A 19494-nucleotide genomic window follows, 5' to 3' on the forward strand; every position below is an offset into this window, starting at 1 on the left:
AAGGTATTTGACAGCAGTTGTTTTGGACAGTATAAGGGTCCACCGGTATCCCTCGCGCTTAAAGAGGGAGTCACACCAGTATTTAGGAAATGCAGACCAGTGCCATTTGCAATAAGGGACAAGGTAGGAGATGCAATCGACAAGCTGGTGATGCGAGGAGCTTATGAGGCAGTGCCGTATTCATCGTGGGCGACACCTGTCGTGCCTATAATGAAATCGGATGGGTCCATTCGCATATTTGCTGACTACAAGGGCACAATCAATCCAGCATTTAAGACAGAGTGTTATCCATTGCCTACCATCAACGAAGCTCTGGCATCGCTGGCAGGGGGGAAATATTTCACGAAGCTGGACTTGGGAGGATGCCTACATGCAGGTTGGAGTCGACGAGGGAACGGCAGATTTGTTGACTGTCAATACCATCAAGGGACTTTTTAAGGTCCGCCGATTACAGTTTGGAGTGAGCAGTGGCCCTGCCGTGTTCCAGAGGCTCATGGAAACACTCTTAGTAGGAGTAGAAGGGGTGGTAGTGCTACTGGACGATGTGTTAATAGCGGGCTTAATGAAGAAGAGCACTGGACACGTGTAGCGGAGGTAGTGGCAAGGATAGACAAGGCTGGGTTACGGTTGAAGAAGTCCAAGTATGTTTTTGCATCCGCAGTGGTGAATTTTCTAGGTTATAGGATAGATGCGGAAGGGATACATCCCACACACGACAAAATGGAAGCAATTCGTAGGGTACCAGTGCCCCAAAACAAGAAGGACCTGCAGTCTTTTTTGGGCTTGCTCAATTTCTATGAGTGGTTCTTGAAAGATAAAGCTAGTGTTTTGGAGCTACTACACCGACTGCTTGATGGAAACACTGCCTGGAAATGGAAGACACAGCATGCAGCTGCATTTACCAAGGCCAAGGAATTGCTACAAACAGACTGTGTGCTGGTCCATTATGACACCACAAGACCTCTGGTGCTAACATGCGACGCCTCAGAGTATGGCGTGGGTGCAGTGTTGGCACACGTCATGGACGATGGTGAGGAGAGACCGGTGGCGTTTGGGTCGCGGACACTGCAAAAATGTGAGCGGAACTATGCGCAGATCGACAAGGAAGCCCTCGCGGTGATATTTGGGGTGACTAAATTTCATCAATATTTGGCAGGCAGATCATTTACAGTGGTGACGGACCACAAGCCATTATTACGACTTTTGGATCCCAAGCGCCCAACCCCGGACATACTGTCACCTCGCATGTTACGGTGGAGTCTGTTGCTGGGCATGTATGACTACACCATCATGCATAAGCTAGGGGTTCGGATTGGACATGCAGACTCCTTGAACAGGTTGCCACAGCCGACATCACCAAGGGAAGTTCCGGTAGTGGCAGATATCCTGATGTTTGAAGCAATGCCGGACGCCCCCTTGGACGCCCAGTCCATGGCACGATGCGTGAGCGAGGATCCAGTGTTGAAGAGGGTGAAGCATTTTGTGTTGCATGGATAGCCACAAGAACTACCAAGTGAGGAGATTCGACCCTACTGGAACCGCCGGTTAGAACTGTCAGTGTACCGTGATTGTGTGCTGTGGGGAACTCGGGTGGTAGTTCCGCAGCAGCTGCGAAGTAGCCTCTTAGGAATGTTACATGCATCACATGATGGAATGGTGCGCTCAAAGGCCATAGCTCGAAGCTACATCTGGTGGCCAAAACTGGACGAAGACATTGAGGAGATTGTAAGCCATTGCCAGATATGTCAGGCTGAACGCAGGGCACCAGCAAAGACCCAGGTGCCATGGAGCACGCCCCAGAGACCATGGTCCCGTCTGCATGTTGATTTTGCGGGGCCCTTTCAAGGGAAAACATTTCTGGTTGTCATCGATGCCTTATCAAAATGGCCAGAGGTACGGTTGGTGCCGTCAATGTCATCTGCTGTAGTGGTGCAGGAGCTGAGGAGTATGTTTAGTAACCATGGTATTCCGGACGTTGTGGTGTCTGATAATGGGACTGCCTTTGCTTCAAGTGAAATGAAGACCTTTCTAGAGAAGAATGGAGTCATCTACAAGTATACGTCCCCATACCATCCGGCCAGTAATGGACAAGCCGAGCGAACGGTGCAAACTGTCAAAGACAAGTTGAAGAAGTTGAAAGCAGGCGACTGGAATACGAGATTACACAGACTGCTCTTTTCGTTGCGTACAACTCCCAGTACGGTCACGCAGAAGACGCCTGACGAACTCTTGATGGGTCGGAAGCTGCAAACGGTTTTCGACAAGCTGCACCCGCGGTCGCTGTCGGGTGCGGGAAAAGGGTTAGTGGAGGACGGGTGTGATGGTAAAATGAGACAGTTTAGTGAAAAGGACCCAGTGTTAATACGCAACTATGGAGCTGGACCCAAGTGGGTCCCTGGAGTGGTGGCACGTAGGGAGGGTCCAGTTACATACCAAGTTCAGGCTGGAGGTCACATGGCATGGAGACATGTTGATCAGATGGTGCGACGCAATATCGCTACACGACTCCAGGGGAGCTCGAGGTTACCGGTGGGAGGAGCATCTGGGACGCGGCCCCGAGAGCAGGAAGAATCGCTCCAGCAAGCTGTCCATCGGGGGAGACCAGAGCTTCAGCAGCAACCACAGAGGCCTCCAAGCAGTACAGCGACACAACCAGGATCATCTGGTACGAGGATGAGTAGCAGCGAGATGCCCCTCCAGCAAGCGGCCGGTTCCCTAGTGTTGAGGGACTCCAAGCTACCAATTTTGGGGTTTCCTAGTGACTGCGGATCGGCAGCTGCAGTCAATCATGTTCGTCCAGGGCAGCAAACATCTGAGGAGCTTGCTGGAACCTTGGAGTTCTCACTGCAGGAGACCCAGGGACAGCCCCAGGAGCTGAGTAACTTGCCAACGAGGGTGAGGGAGCGATCCACACGAGTCAAGAAAACACCAAGAAACTTGAGTGACTACGTTCTCCTTTGTGTATAACAATATGTACAAGTGCTTAGGGTAAAAAATCACTTGGAGGGAAGGACTGTTATGTACTGTCAGCTCAGTTGGTAAGGCTGAGAGTGTTGTGTTGCTTATGGTTCATTAGTCAGCAGCTGGCATTATGGCTGATAGCTCGTCAGATAACCCTTGTAACCAATGTATCGTGTAATGCAGACACAGTGCGTGTAACGGGTACATAAAACAATCTCTTATGAAATACATTTTATGAAAACAAAAAGTCTATCTTCAAAGACTAAATCAACATTTAAAACCACCAAAATTTACTTCTTCCCCCACCATTCAATAATCATTATCTTCTCTAACAAACCCTGCATTTCTGCAGGAAAAACTTTCACAGAGACCAAAAATGATACTTGTGCTTGTTCTCTGCCTAATATGATGGCACTTAAACCAGTCTTAGACACATACATTGTGTTACAGTAGGTTTGTTTGTACTAATCTGCAACTGAGCTACATGGGTGAGTCCATGTGCTGAGGTTTTCCTGTTAATATGCTTATTTTCTCAGCAGATGTTTTGAATACTGTACATTCCACTCACAAATTTAACTTTAAACAATTATTGTTTTCTAATTCCACAATTAATCAACTATTTTCTTCCCATCAGGAAGAAACAAAACAAATGAATTAAGCTGCCATTATGATTCATGTTCAGACAATGTTGAGACTACCTACTTGAAGATTACTAGGTTTACTGCTGGAATCAGTGTGTGCACGAATCTCTAACTTAGCTCATGGGGCCAAAAGCAAGATTAGTTGGTCCAAAGTAAGTGGACCTAACTTGACATCAAAAATCATTAATATGACATCACTAACTATCAATTTGTGTTAATTAGGTGATACTTTATTACACATTCCCTTGTTCTGGTGTCTTTGAGCACCACCAGCGAATGCTTACGTCTTATCACATTAATTAAAAGGTATCTAGACAAGACTGCTAATGCTCCATTTATGTAGGGCTTATCAAAACTCTTTACACCCATTAATTAAAAATCCAGTTTATTCTGCAATGATGGCAGCATTCTTGGATGCTTGGCAGCAAAAGTTCCTTTTTTTAATGTAACAAAATGACTTTTCAATGATGTGTTGATGGTGAACAGCCTCGGATAGTTCTCAGGGTACATGATTGTCGGTACCCCCGTTTCCCCCATCAACTCATTCCATCGATTGTCTATTCCCACATCATCACTCTTCATTGTCTCTAATGATCCCAAAGTCAAACAGACACTAAGCTCTAATTAATTTCATTTTAAAAATGTCCACCAGCTAAACTTAATGTGGGTGGAAACTTAGAACATTGAAGTTTTACAGTTAAGCAGTGTAAATTGCCTTCATTCTTACAAAAATAATCATTTTCTGTTTAAATCTATCAACTTTACACATGAAATATGCACAGGACACCATCTTTTATGATAAAGTTAATATAATTAAGTCGCAATAACACAAACGACATCATAGGTAATTAAATGTCACATGCTCAACTGTTTCATTTTGTACATTCATGCGCACCTTGAAGCAGTGTCACTGTTCATACTTCCATATCATGTAAGTTTTTAATGACATAAACATACAGTGAATTTTGTAACACAACTCTTGTTGTAGGTATTGATATAATTTTAACTTCTATTTTAGCTTTGAATGGTTCATGGTGGTAGTGGTCATGAACGTGTCACACTCATGTTGCGAGGGTTGTTGGTTTGATTCCAACTCCTGACATGACTTAAATTTGTTATCGGCAATAAAGATATTTTGTGTCGTAGGTATAGTTGTAGCTACCGAGTTGGTAGCACTGCTTTAGTTTGGAGAGTTAGTAAATGGAGGAAAAGGAGTGTGGAAGAAATGACTGTTATTATGTGAATAAAAGGATATGGTTATCAGCATCACGGCGTGTCTTTTTTTGTGAAATACTGACAACAGGTTATGGGCCCAGAATGCTTATAACAGTCATGAGTGATCTTCGCACCAGAGATGTTTAAATTGTGTAGGCCGGCAACGTGTTTCTCTGCAGAGTGGTAATGGCGGCGTGGGAAGCTTCTGTGGAGTAGCGGTACCGGGGTGTGGTACACATTCAGTCGCTTTCGTCGTCAACAATTTATCGTCGGTGCTTGTTGACTCCGGAAAAATGGAGCAGCTAGGGATGAATACCGTGGGAGCGATAAAGTTGGAGGGGCAGAAGAATTGGAACGTGTGGAAGTTCCAGGTGTCGGTGTTGTTGCGGGGAATGAATCTTTTTTCAGTTGTGGATGGAACAGACATTAAACCGGAAAAAGATCAAGGTGAGTGGCAAAAAAAAGATGCAAAGGCTCAGAGTATTATTGTAATGCGTTTGAGTGAGGATGCAATGATGCACATACTTACTTGCACCACTGCAAACGAGATGTAGAGGAAGCTTCTTAGTGTGTATGAGCAGCAGTCGAGTATAAGTGTACACTTACTGCAACAACGTTTTTTTCAGTTTAAGTACGAGCAGGGTTCTGACATGTCTACATATTTGTCAAAAATACAAGAATTGTGTCACTTGCTTAAACAGGCAGGAGAAGAAGTGTCGGAACAGTTCACGATTACAAAAATATTAATGTCACTGCCAGAGAGATTTGGTCACTTTGTGACAGCATGGGAATCTGTAGAAACTAGTAAACAAAAACTTGATGACCTGGTGGCACGACTACTAGTGGAAGAAGAGAGGTTAAAGTCTAAAATCAAGGATGAGGATGTGGCTATGGTGGCAGGATCATATAAAGGGAACACTGTCAAGAAGACAGGGGGATTAAAGTATTACAAGTGTGGATTCTTGGGACATGTGGCAAACCAATGCAGAGAGGATAAAGACTTACGAAAGTGTTTTGAATGTGGCAAGAAAGGACATCTGAAGTTTCAGTGCAAGCAAAGGTATAGGCCTAAACATGAAAATGCCTTTGTAATGTCAGAAAGTGTATTGCGTAGTGTAAGTGATTTGGAGGACCATAAAAGATCCACCTCTTGGATTATGGACAGTGGAGCAAGTGAACATATGACATTCGAACGTGGCCTCCTCATTAACTTTACACCAGTATCGAATAAATGTGTTCTCGTTGGTGATGGACGTAGTCTTCAGGTGCAAGGTATCGAACAAGTTAATGTGAAAGTCTACAATGGACAGAATTATGTGCAAAGTACCTTGAACCATGTATTGTGGGTCCCTGAGCTGAAAATGAACCTATTCTCAGTATCAAGTGCAATTGAAAAGGGTCATACTGTTAAAATGGCTGGCGATCATTGCTATGTATATAAAGACAGCCAGATTCGTGCGGTGGCAAATAAGGAGGGAAATTTGTATATTCTGGACGTAATCATGGAACAAGACTGCTTAGTGGTGGTACGCTCGTTGAGAGAGTGGCATGAAAGTTTATGTCATCAAAACCTGGACTATGTGAAAAGTGTCTTGAATCAAAACAATATTAAGTACTCAGACAACAGTGAGTCATGTGAAGCATGTCTGGAGGGAAAAATGAAGAAATTACCATTTGGTGAAAGCAAACAACACACTGATGCTCCATTGCAATTGGTACATGCTGATGTGTGTGGACCAATGGAGGTAGCGTCTGTGGGAGGGTCTCGATACTTTCTGCTATTGAAAGATGACTACTCAAATTACCGGCAAGTGTACTTTCTCAAGAGTAAATCTGAGGTGTCCCAGAAGCTGAAATACTACATACAGTTTTCAGAAAAAGCTACAGGTCTGCCTGTGATAGTGCTTAGAAGTGATAATGGGGAAGAATTTGTGAATCAGGAAGTGAAAGCGCTGCTTGAGGACCATGGGATACAACACCAGACAACAATACCTTATACACCAGAGCAAAATGGAAGAGCAGAACGGGACATTCGCACCTTAGTGGAAGCTGCTAGGTCAATGCTCAGTGGGAAAGGGCTTAACAAACAGCTATGGGCAGAGGCAGTAAATACAGCTGTGTATGTGTTAAATAGGACCTCAAAGGCTCGAGAAAATAAGACACCATATCAAGTCTGGGAAAGGAAAAATGTTCATTTGACAAAACTAATTCATGTGTTTGGAACAGAGGTATTTGTCCATATACCGAAAGAAAAGAGACTGAAGTGGGACCCAAAAGGAGAGAAAGGTGTTTTTGTTGGTTACGAAGATTCCAAAGGGTATCGAATTTACTTCAAAGACAAGAAGAAAGTTGAAATAAAAAGGGATGTGGTGTTTGTGAGACTAAAGGGACGTGAAACAAGGACTGAAACTGAAGTAGAAGACATTGAAATGATTGGCTTAGACCTGACTCAAGAAGATGAACAAATAAAATCAAATTCCAGTACTGATGAGGAAGACGTACAAAGTGAAGGAATGTCTTCTCCCTTTAAAGGTTTTGAGGATGCAGTGACTGAAGGAGACCAAAGAAAGGGGAGACCAGTTGAAGTGTCAAGCAGAGAAACCTCCAAAGGTAAGCCACCTAAAACAGCAAGTGGACGGAGTGTAAGAAAGCCAGCGTGGTGCTCAGAGTACGATCTAGGACTCGTAGCAACTGATGCGGTACCGAAGAGTTACAAAGAGGCAATGAATAGGGAAGACTCACAATGTTGGAAGGAGGCAATTAAGGCCGAGCTTCAGCAGTTACATGAAAACAACAATTGGACGACCTTACCACAGGTGCCAGAAGGAAAAGAAGTAGTTAGTTCAAAATGGGTGTTCACAAAAAAGGGGACTGAAACTGGGGAAACTAAATACAAGGCAAGACTAGTGGCAAGAGGTTTCGAGCAAGAATGTGATGTGTATAACTTGTACGCTCCTGTGGCAAAACTTAAAACTTTCAGAGTGTTTATGAGTGTGGCCACCAAACTGAACTTACCAGTACAGCAAATGGATGTATGCAGTGCATTCCTGAACAGTGAAATTGATGAGGAACTCTATTTGAAATTACCAGAGGGTGTAAATTCAGAGTATCCTGTTGGTAAACTAAATAAGTCTATTTATGGCCTTAAAAATGCTCCCAAATTGTGGAACTCTAAATTTGATAAAGTAATGTCATCACTGGGTTTTGTACGTTCTGACAAAGATGCATGTGTTTATTCTAAATGTAAAGGCAACACCAAAACGTTTTGTTGGTGTATGTTGATGATATTCTATATTTTGGAAATTGTAAAAATGAGCTCAGTCATCTTAGAGATGCACTATGTAACACCTTCAAAATGAAAGAGCTGGGTTGTGTAAAAAGGTTTCTAGGTATTGATGTCGAGCAGGATTTAGCTAGTAATCGTACAACCATAAGTCAGAAACAGTATCTGCAGAACTTACTTGAGTTGTATGGTATGTCAGAATGCAAACCTTTGTCCTTGCCCATTGACAGAAACTTCAAGTTTGAGTTATTGAAAAAGGAATGCTCAGAAAATGAGGAAATAGTCAAAGTGTAGAAAATTAGTTGGATCCTTAATGTATGCTGCAATGGGATCAAGACCTGATTTGTGTGCTGTTGTTACAATCTTAAGTAGATATCAGAACTGTGCAAGCACTTTACTTTACAAACTTCTGCAAAATGTTCTTAGATATATCAAGGGTACTTTAAATATGTGTTTAAATTACTATGGAAACAGGAATGATGATGTAGTAGGCTATGTGGACAGTGACTGGGGAGGCAGTGATGACTGTAAGTCTACAACTGGTTATTGCTTTAAGGTTTTTGGCTGTACTGTTATCTGGTTTTCAAAAAAACAACAATCAGTGGCTCTGTCATCCACTGAGGCAGAATTTGTTGCTCTTAGTCAAGCTGCCAGTGAGGCTTGTTGGTTAAAAGACTTGTTGCATGATTTTAAAATAGAAGTTGGTCCCATCACTCTGTTAGAGGATAATCAGTCAACTATAAAGCTGGCACATATGGCCACTGACAACTCTAGAGTCAAACATCTAAAGATTAAGAAGTGTTTTGTAAAAGAGAAACTGTTTGAAAACATCATTAGGTTGGACTATGTTAATACCAGTGACCAACTAGGTGATATTTTTACTAAGCCTCTTGGTGGTGTACTGTTTGACAAATTTAGGAAAAGATTGTTTGTTTCATAAAAATATTTTATTGAGGGGAGGTTTTATCGGCAATAAAGATATTTTGTGTCGTAGGTATAGTTGTAGCTACCGAGTTGGTAGCACTGCTTTAGTTTGGAGAGTTAGTAAATGGAGGAAAAGGAGTGTGGAAGAAATGACTGTTATTATGTGAATAAAAGGATATGGTTATCAGCATCACTGCGTGTCGTTTTTTGGGAAATGCTGACAACAAAATTTACGAGCATTAATTCAGCACCCACTGCCTTGTAGCCCGCTATAATCTTGCAGCCCCGTAACTTTAAAATCATTGCGTGTAGCTGTCATGTAAAACCCTATAGCTTGTGTACCAAACTTTTTTTTTCATAAATTATGTAATATTTGTTTTCTACAATGAAAAAAAAGCATAAATAAAAAATTATACTGCTTTGATATTTTCCTTCTGTAAATAAAATTCCAGAAAATGTTTGGGCATCCCAAACTTTTTAAATGTATGCTATCAATTTTCATTCAGCTGATCCCCTTAGAAACAAAGCTCAAAATTTGCAATATCAAAAAAGCCAAATGAACAGTTATGCACCCACCAAAAATATTTTCGGGTAATTATGCAGTAAAAGTGGTTTATTTCCTAAAATGGTATTCCTTTTACATTTTAGGAAAATATTGGTACATTATAGAAATGTGACCCATGGTATGACTCCATTTATGAGTACTCAGTTTGTAACAAGTGGTTGAGTGGATACTGTTATATCAGAGGTCTTATGGTTTATATTTAGTTTCTGCATGTGACCAAAAATCTTCTTTTAAAATTTTTTGCAGGGCAGTTATTTTGAATTACCTACACTGTTAGGGAACAGTGAAAAACTTTAAACAAAAAAAAATTAAATATAAATTTAACTTTAACTTTTGTTGGCATCAAGGTCATTATAGATAAATGGGTAACGAAATGCTGACAACATAATGCATAACGAATTGGGATGGGGTAGGGGAGAAATGAGAGTAAATAGATAAATGCTCCGGCTCATGCAAAAATTGGCTACGTTTCACATTTATGAAACATTCCTGTTTGTTTCCGCCAGATCATTACAGCGGTAGGTGAATGATCTGCCGAAAACCCAACCATACGAGCACCACCAAAATTATATTACTTTGAGAGTAACAGATATGAATAGAGGAGGAAAAAAAATTCTGTTTTTTCAGTAAGCCACAATTGTAACCATATGGAGGAAAGAACAACATTACAATGAATCACTGTTTAAATTGAAATGGTTCAGATGGGAGTGTTTGTTTCATTGCTATGCTCTGTCAATGGTGCCTGAATTGTAACAAAAGTGTCTACATAACCGAAAGATGGTATGGACAAATTTATTGGCAGGGAATCGCACTACAGCAACAATACATGCTGCAGTTGCAAGATCCTGCCCTCCCCAGCTTTCACGAGTATTTCTTAGAGGAATAAATAATATGTTTTATCATTCAGAGGGATCATCTGGTTAAGCAAGTTCAGGTCAAAGGGACCTAGTTATCTATTTTATTGTTTGGAATGTTCTTGTAATTCATTTTTATTTATATTTAATTTTTATTTGGAAAAGCCTAATAACTATATTTTTATTGGTTCTCACTTTGGTTGCGGAGTAAGTGTTTGTGATGTGCTCTTATCAGTCTTTAAATGGCATTAAATATTGTTTTTATGCCTATAATTTACATTGGTATTTATTTGAAAGTTTTTATTGCAATTCTGGCATATTGTTAATTGTGCTGATATAAAGAAAGATGGACAGATGAGCGACAGGCTTACGCCGAATTTTCAGATGTATTTTAAGCTGCTGAGGCTTTCTGGCAGTTTCTGGATGTATCCTTATAATGGGAAAGTCAGCAGGAGTCCTTTCCTAGGAGAGATGGTGATTTTATCACACCTGTATGCCAGCCAGTCAGTCAAAAGACTTGTTATAATTTTGCAGGAAAAGCCTTGTTGCAAGGATTAAGAAATTGTGACACTGCTAGGTTTTTGTGAGGGGTATGCTGTGATTGGTTGGTGAGGTGGTGCACCTGCCACTTCTCTCGAGTGGCACGCAGTTGCACACAGTCTCGATAGTAGTTGTTCAAGTACTGTGCCGAAAGGTCACGCGGGAACGGCAGCAAGGAGAAAGAATTCCACGTCTGAGTGCCGGGTCGTGCTGTGATTAAGCATGAACCTTTGTTAAAGTATTTTTCAGGTTATTTAACTATAATTGGCAAGCCCCAGATGTTCCACTGGTTCATCGGGATTTATTTCCCCTATATGTTCATACCCAAGCGACAGAGTCGCTAGGGACAGCATCTCGTGAAGGCACAGAACTGTCAGTAGCGATCATCGAAGGTGGGAGAGTGGTTTCTTTCGGATCTACTTAGTAAAGGGCGTGTAAGTTTTGATGATGTGAGAAGAATAAATTACCTAACTTCATTTCAAATCTTATTTGAGTATTACCATTAACAGTTTCAAGCCATTTAACAGTCAGAGACAGAACTTTACACCCCACTACCTGCAACTTTTGATTAATTTGTAGCCAAGTGTTTATGTATGTGCAATTCAGGCCATTGCGAGCCGGTGAGGTCTGGATTGGTGCAACATGGTAACATTGAACCAAGCTGACATTGCTGCCACTTAAAAGTGAGTTTCAATAATGTCAGGCGGTAGAAGCTAACTATAAATATGTATTCATACAAAACAAAGAATAAATTATTCTCAAGACAATAATTTGGATAGTTTACCTGTATCCATAAAATTGAGTGTACAAAAGTCATATCAATTTTGTCAAAATTATTATTTGTTCAGGGCTTTAAAATATTAAAGAAATTTATTTAGCTTCAGAGCAACTTATGTAACTGTGTGGAACAATAACAGTCTGTTATAGAAATAATAGTTTGTTCCATCTAAACAAATAATGACCAAAGCACTTTAAATTGATACCGGCAAATAATGTTTTTAAATATCAGTTTTGTCTGAAATCTGCTAGGTTCATGGAAAATATTTTGACCATTCATTGTAGATATCATAATTCTCTGTTTAAATTTTTGTCTCATATTTATGAACATGTAGTCTTAATGGGTATGTAAAGAATTATTATTCAGTGGACAAAAACATTACTATCATAACATAAAAAACACATTTTACCTGTTATGATATAGCAGCAAAATATTAGTAGCAACAGAAGCAAATTTATAATTTAATTATAAACAGGTTTCAGATCTAAAACCCCCTCCCTGTGTTAAACATAGACTGAACACCAGAGAGCTTACGAAAATGATAGTGATCAGTGAATTACAGTGTAAACTTGCATTTAGCATGTGATAAATGATATGCAAAATACTTGATTATAGTTTTTGTTCTTTTGCTAGTAGTTGCAAAATAGAACAAGCGCTTATTTTAAAACTTTTAATAGTGGCAATTTTTCCAGTCTAGCAAACAGTGGATTTAAATTTATTAAAAAATGTATTTCAATTACTTTGGTAATGTTTCTCATGTAAACTACATAAACTGTGTTAAAAATAGTGCTATTTCATAGCAAAACATTAAAGATCATTGTTAACAAAAAAAATTGTTACCTATATGAATTATTAGTGTAAGAAATATAATTAAAAATGCATTTCAATCACAAAAATGCTATTATAGTATTTCAAGTAACGATTTGTTTACACTCTAGTTATAATTATGGAGGGGAAACTGTAGTCAAATTAATGAATATATTTACAGTTATGACATAAGGACTATAAAAATACTATAAATACAAAAATAATTTATACAAATGCCATTGATATTTTGAAATAAAAAAAGATTATCTGCTACAGCAAACCATTCATAATACTGTTAATTCACACGAGCTTTCTTCAGAAGCGTCTGTGGCCAAATGAGTGTGTTAAGTCACTATGTTTCACGGCTTTTTTGTGTCAAATTTAACCATAAGAATTACTGATTGAGACAATCATCAACCATTATTGAACGAAGATAGTTTTAATTCATCACAACAATGAAAATCAATTTTCTGGTAAACAGTTTGAAATGGATACGAATACAATTTTTTTCTATAAAGATAAGTATTTTTAAACACTGTGGTCATTCTAATAATTTTGTTTGGGCTATAGGCAATAAATCCCTTCCTGCAGCGATTATATCATACCTCAATGCCTAAAGCATATTACTATAGCTTGTGGTGGCACAATGTAAATAATGAACTGGGAGGAAATACAGAAGGTTTGCAAATATAATTTATAATGTCAACATCTCAGACGTCATGCTGATAGTAACGTACAGACGACGGACAAACTACATTGTGGCAGATCATGTGTGCATGTTGCATGCATTGTGGGATACATTTGATGCTGTGCAATGGATTTGCAAAAGTTTTTTTTGGAAATGAGTGTAATCTTGCATGGTGAAGCAAGTTTGGTGGTGCGGTAGCAAGTATCAAGCACATACGGAAGGATACAAGTCTGATCCTTTGGTTTTCCACCAAATCCTAAGAAAATGGTTATGAAATTCCTAGTAATGATTCCTTTCACTAATCAATCAGTTTGCTGACATCTCTTATTAGTCTTTTAGCATTAAATGTGTTATTGTTATAATTATGTACCTGTTGCATACCACATTATAAAATTTAAACTTTCTTGGGGTTACTTAACAGAATCTTCAGATTTTCAATATTTTTTTACATTGTGTCAATATTACCAAAGATTTTTGTAAAGAGTTTCAGTGACCAAGTTATTCTTGAGTCTAGTAATTCTAAAGATATTTACTTGCCTGAAATCTGCAATATTAGAGTGAGTTCTCTGTACAGCTAGACTAGTGCAAGGCTGCCTTCAAAACAATATTAAGCAGCAGTAAGGAACATTTGCAGAACTGCTTTAAGGGTTTCTGGTGCATTTTGAATTTTTTATTATTATTACAATATGTCTAAGCTATTCTTAGGTCACGGGAAAAATCAATAGAAAAAAGCTGGGCTGTTATATTCCAATAAACAAGGCTTGTGAAAGTGTGTAGCAAACTATGATTCTCAAAGCAGTAAAAACTAATGTGCAATTATCAGTGAGCCAGGTAGCCTGTCAAAAATGAGTTTAAATGCCTACCAAATCAATGCAGTACAATATAAAGTAAAACTTTCTTATCCCCAAGTGTTTTAAAATAAAATTGCTATACTAAGTAGTGACACACAACATATTTGATTATTGTAAATAATAAATGCATTTTATAAAGTGAATAATTGCAGACATTGTTTCAGGATGAACTATTACTAACCAGTGTTCTTCATAATTGTATCAACTTAAAGAAAAAATCTCTTTTTCAATACTTTATCTGCAATCATAAAGCAGTAATTCTATGTTAAAATCAGCAAAACTGTGTCCTACACTATTAAAGCAAGAATTAAATCAGATATAAAAAAAATTGGTTTGAACTAAAGCAATTAATAACCAATTTTCTAATACTTTGGTAGTATTAGAGATTAGCACAAAATATTTTAGTGTGAAAATAAATATTTGTAAAAAAAACTCAATGCTATAGTTAAATAACAGTGATGCTTGATTACATAATGAAAAATAAGTGAAGAAAATTTCTTATAAAATCTATGTGACCAGAATTTAATTATATTTATTTGGCTGCATTCTCATTAAATAAGCTCAACAAGAGATCTAATATATTTGCTTTTTTTTCTTTTTTTCAGTTTCCTCAAATGTCATTAGTTTGGGAAAAAGAACATGATTCTTCTGGGACACACTTAAACTAATCTTCGTAATTTCTGTGAATCTTTTGAGTGTGTGAGATTATTCTACGCATGCAGTACTGCAGTTCCACAACCAAACACACAGAAAGGAAAAGAGCCCACGAAATGTATATACAAAGCCACAAAAATATGTTGAGTAAGTAAGAAGAGACACTCGCAAACCGGTCATTAATGCACAGTTAGCACCATGCAGCAGCTCAGAGCCGGATGTCAAGTTACTGTTTATAGTTTATAGTTGATAGTTTACCCAAGCAAGTTTGTCAAAGTAACAAGTAACAAAGTAACACGATCTCTTAGCAGCACACAGCATGCCACCAAGTCCTGCACACAAACAAAGCTTACCGTAATGGTTTGGATGTAGGAACTGGGTCCCTCCAAGTTTGCTGCAATTTTACAAGAGCAAAGAGTAAACTTTACAAAAAAAAAACAATAATACTAAAAATTGCTAGAAATAATTATATATAAGGTCATTAACATAAAAAAATTTCTTTGATGATTTATACAGTACAATTGAAAACTAACTGTAATCAGAATAAAACATATGAAACACAAAGAAATAAAATTCATAATAATATTAATGCAATATTATAAACAATTGGAATAATATTATTAGGTTATTGGGTAGGCACTGTAAAGTGTAGGGACAACTATACTATAATTGTGTTCATATTATCAACATAAATTAATACTTACAGCAAGAAAAGAGAACAAAAGATAAAGATTTGTACCTATCAGAAAATCTAAATGCAACTAAAATGAAGCTCCTATCACATAAAGACCAATGTTAATTGCAAGTTTATTTTTTTTATAGGTACATTAAGAATATTTCATAGTAAATTTATTGTTCCTAGTAAAAATTATTTTCTACATCTTTTATTAGAATTTGTAAATAATAATTTTGAGAAAATCTACAGCGAATATAGTACATATATAGTCCTGAATTTTAAACAAGTTTGAAAATTTATAAAATTCTTAGTCGAGACAGGTTTGGGTGGCTGTTCATAGACGTGAAAGTCCAGTGGAAAGTAATAACAAAGTAGTTTAGACAAGAAAACATCTGAATTATGGTAGACCTCTATTTTCTCCACTACTCATTACAACATTGATTGTACTGACGCGAGAAGTAGAGAATGAGGTGTTTTAAAGCAGTGATGTTTGTGGATGAGGTTGTGGCACAAGGCAAGTGAGGGAACAGACACAGACAGCTGCATGCAAGATGAGGTTATAGACAAAAGGTCAGAGATTTTATAAAACAATTACTGGCTGTAAATTATTAAAAATAATTGTAAGAAACTAAAGTGATGCTAAATTCCCAGGCACTGCTGAAAGGTTTGCATACAATGTATGCCAAAACGGTGTGGCCTAGAAATATGCAACAAGAGAGGCATTTTTATTTATTAGGTCATACTTCTCAATAAAACAGCATTAAATATCCTGAATATCAAAAGACCAAAATTAATAAACAATAAAATTATGCCACCCCTTAATAATTTTTTTTTATTGGACAGATGGTTTGTAAACACGGCAAAGAACTCCATAGCATGATACACTATTCCTAAATTGGTAATAAAATTAAAATGTTTTTCTAAAAAAAATGTTGAAATATCATTTATATATAACACTCTTGTTAAGGGTGAATATCACAATTTGGAATCGAGTTTACATAAGGAATCGCCAACCAAAATATTTTGGGTGAGTTTCCACAACCCGCACACTACTGGAAGTGCCTGATGCTAGCTCGCCTGCGGTGGCACTATTCATCATCTAGAGCCTGCTTCAAGTGGAAGGATGGATAATCCAGGCAGAACGCAAGTGCCAAATTAACGTTTATTTGATGTCAGGAGTATTTGGCATGTTTTATTGTTTTGTCAGTGTAGTGTTTTCAGTGAGGTGTACCATATTCTAACGGCAAACTTTAACAGGCCATGACCTACAGTGGACAGCATCCTTTGGAGATACGGCAACTTTTGTGTAACTGATTCTGGTGATTCTGTGGTGAATATAATTTTCTTTAAGCATTTTTTTTCCTGGCCTTCACAAATCCCTGGGTCAGTTTTGGCATGTAGAAACTTACCAGCTTGGCCGACAATGGTGTGTATGTTTAATTTAATTTACGGTATGTACACCTGCCGGGAACATTTTCTTAATTGCAATATCTAACGCAGACTCGTGTAGCTCCAGCTACCATCGAGCCATGCTTAGTCTTGTTTCACAAACTTGGGGCATTGCCCACTCCAGCAACAAGTGCTACGTAAACAAATGCGAAACTTCCGTCAGAATGCTGTCTAAAGAGTGGGTTATTCTTAGTGATGTTTGGTCGGGCATGGGCCCCCACTATGCTGAAATTGTATCTACATGTACATTTCAGTATGAGCTTATTTCTACAAATTAAAGTCAGGCAGATAACAAACCTCTGTAACCAGTCAAGTCTAATGATTTATTCTGTGTAATTCAGAGTGCTTCTTTTACCTCGCTAGGCTCTGGCTATTCTGGAAAACACTCGAGAACCAACACTAGGCTAACTTCTGGAATCAGGCCAAGAAAACCGGATGATGGACTGATCATTTTTCACATTTTAGTTGTAATTGAAAGCCGCTTAAACAAAACTGAATCACACTGGCAAATTACATTTTTATTTCAAAGTTTACATGTATACAAAACAAAAGTAAAAGTTTATATTACTTAATAGCAGCTCATATTAATTAATTTTAATCTAGTACATAATAAGCTTGATATATCATTTCATATTTATTAATTAATGGCACTCTACTCACATAAGGTAAGCAGCCCATTCATCTCATGTAAAAACCTACAAAAAAATGCCTAAGACAGTAAAGGATATTTAAAATATACCACATCCCTGACAATATAAGAGTTTTTCAGGGTTTCAGTTTTTTTATGCCTTCATCCTATTTTTGTGTGGCAATATAATTTTAAAATTCAAAAGAAATGAACTGCTGTTCCATTAGTGCAGCAGAGACGGCTAAAACAAGCAGCACCCACACCAGAACCAGTTATCGGAATCTAAAAGCAAACCAACGTTGAAAAAAATAACCTAATTTTGAGTTTAGATGAGGAATAACTCTTTTATAAGTTTCAGTATCCTATAAACAGTAGGAAGGATCCTTACTAACTAAAATACTCCACAAGAAACTTTTAAGAACACTCATGGAATATTGTATAATCTCTAATTTTTTTTCTATCAAGACCAGAATTTTCCCAGATCAGATTAAGGTGCAATAGATTCACCTCTCTCACCATTTGACACACACACACACAAAAAAACCCACACACAAACAAACACACACAAACAAACACACACACACAAACACACATAGATATATGGCACAATATGGAACAACTATTCCATGAATTGAGAACAAATCAAAATGTTTGTACCAATATGTGAATGATATCTTTGGAAACCTACAAACCCATTTAGATACCTAAATGCAAACTGCTTTCATTCACCATCCCATACAAAAACAAAAATCTACACACTTACGAAAATAAAAGAGAATACCTCTGATTGTAATGTTTTTGTATTAACACTTTATTTACTCTTTCCTTACAATGGTTAATTGTTATTATAAACGTTACATTTCTTGCAAATAATCAGAACACAATACATACTTGCTGTTTTAGCATTCCTTGCCATTCTACCAACCAGGGGCAATTATTCTACGGAACCAAGTGAAAAATCGGTTCCCCTACTTTCAGGAGGAATGAAATGTTTTTTTAATTAGATTCTCAATCTGTTATTTGAACACATTATTTCACTAGACTCACTAGTTTTCCAACTTACACACAACATTTTTGAGACAACATTCTTTGTTTACTCAGCAATCCAGTTTCTGTTGTCTGCCTCTTACACTTGAACTCAGAGCCATATTAGACAGTAGCGAAGCGACACGACCGGACCGGAGAACCAGACAAGTGATCCGTTTCCTTTGTGCCAGCAACGCACGAGTGTGCAAAACAAATTATATCTGTTATTAAAGACTGGCATGATGAAAAAAAAAAACATTTAATTAATAAGAACTTGTTTAAGATTGCCGATACGAGGGACACTACGCAGCGCAAGCGGACAGCAAGGAGTGAAGTCAGAGGGACATGCAGTGTAGTGTGGGGATATTGGACAGGCCAGGGTGCCTGCCTGCGAGAGAACTGAGCAGTAAACTGTGTGCTCTCTGGACTCCTACCAAGTGACTGTGACATCAGCTCCAGTATTTACTTCAAACTTAATCCCCACTTTTCCAACAAACAATTAATTGGACCAACAAAGCACTAACCTCACCCATATAATATTTACACAGCTCATCAACAGTTATTTCCAATTCTTGTACTTCTGCGGTCACACAACACTGTTCATAATGACTTTTTTACTAACTTTCTGGAACTTAACGTTATCTGCTGGGCACCGAATCCATAAATGAGAAGTCTACAGATGCCGACTGTTAGTGACCAGGCCCACTGTTTGATTGATTTCATGAATTTCTGTCCGTGATCTTGTCTTGCAATTTATCATGGTTGCAGATAAAAATCCATTTTGCTATTTTGAACTACATCAATGGAAGTCTACGATGTAAATAAAATTGTTTATATTTAAATTAATAATATTTGTAATCAGTTGATTTAATAAAAAAGTTTTAAAATTATTATAAAAAATAAAGTGACCGTCAGCGAGAATCTAAATCTGACTTCTGGGCGACCAGCAAGTAC

The 19494-nt window shown here is 38.0% G+C and overlaps 1 protein-coding gene across 13 annotated transcripts in view; it reads right to left on the minus strand.

Moving 5' to 3' along the window:
- Positions 1-19494, minus strand: part of LOC134529870 (voltage-dependent calcium channel type D subunit alpha-1) — a 406577-nt gene that overhangs the window by 15292 nt on the left and 371791 nt on the right. For 3 of the 13 annotated variants that reach the window (XM_063364408.1, XM_063364407.1, XM_063364409.1), the window contains exon 40: positions 15115-15155. The exons of the other annotated variants lie outside the window; for them this stretch is intronic. In XM_063364408.1, coding sequence (XP_063220478.1) covers positions 15115-15155 — 41 coding nt within the window. The remainder of the gene's footprint in view (positions 1-15114; positions 15156-19494) is intronic. 13 annotated transcript variants of the gene reach the window in all.

Source organism: Bacillus rossius, chromosome 2 (genome assembly GCF_032445375.1).
Source record: "Bacillus rossius redtenbacheri isolate Brsri chromosome 2, Brsri_v3, whole genome shotgun sequence".
NCBI classification, from domain to species: domain Eukaryota; kingdom Metazoa; phylum Arthropoda; class Insecta; order Phasmatodea; family Bacillidae; genus Bacillus; species Bacillus rossius.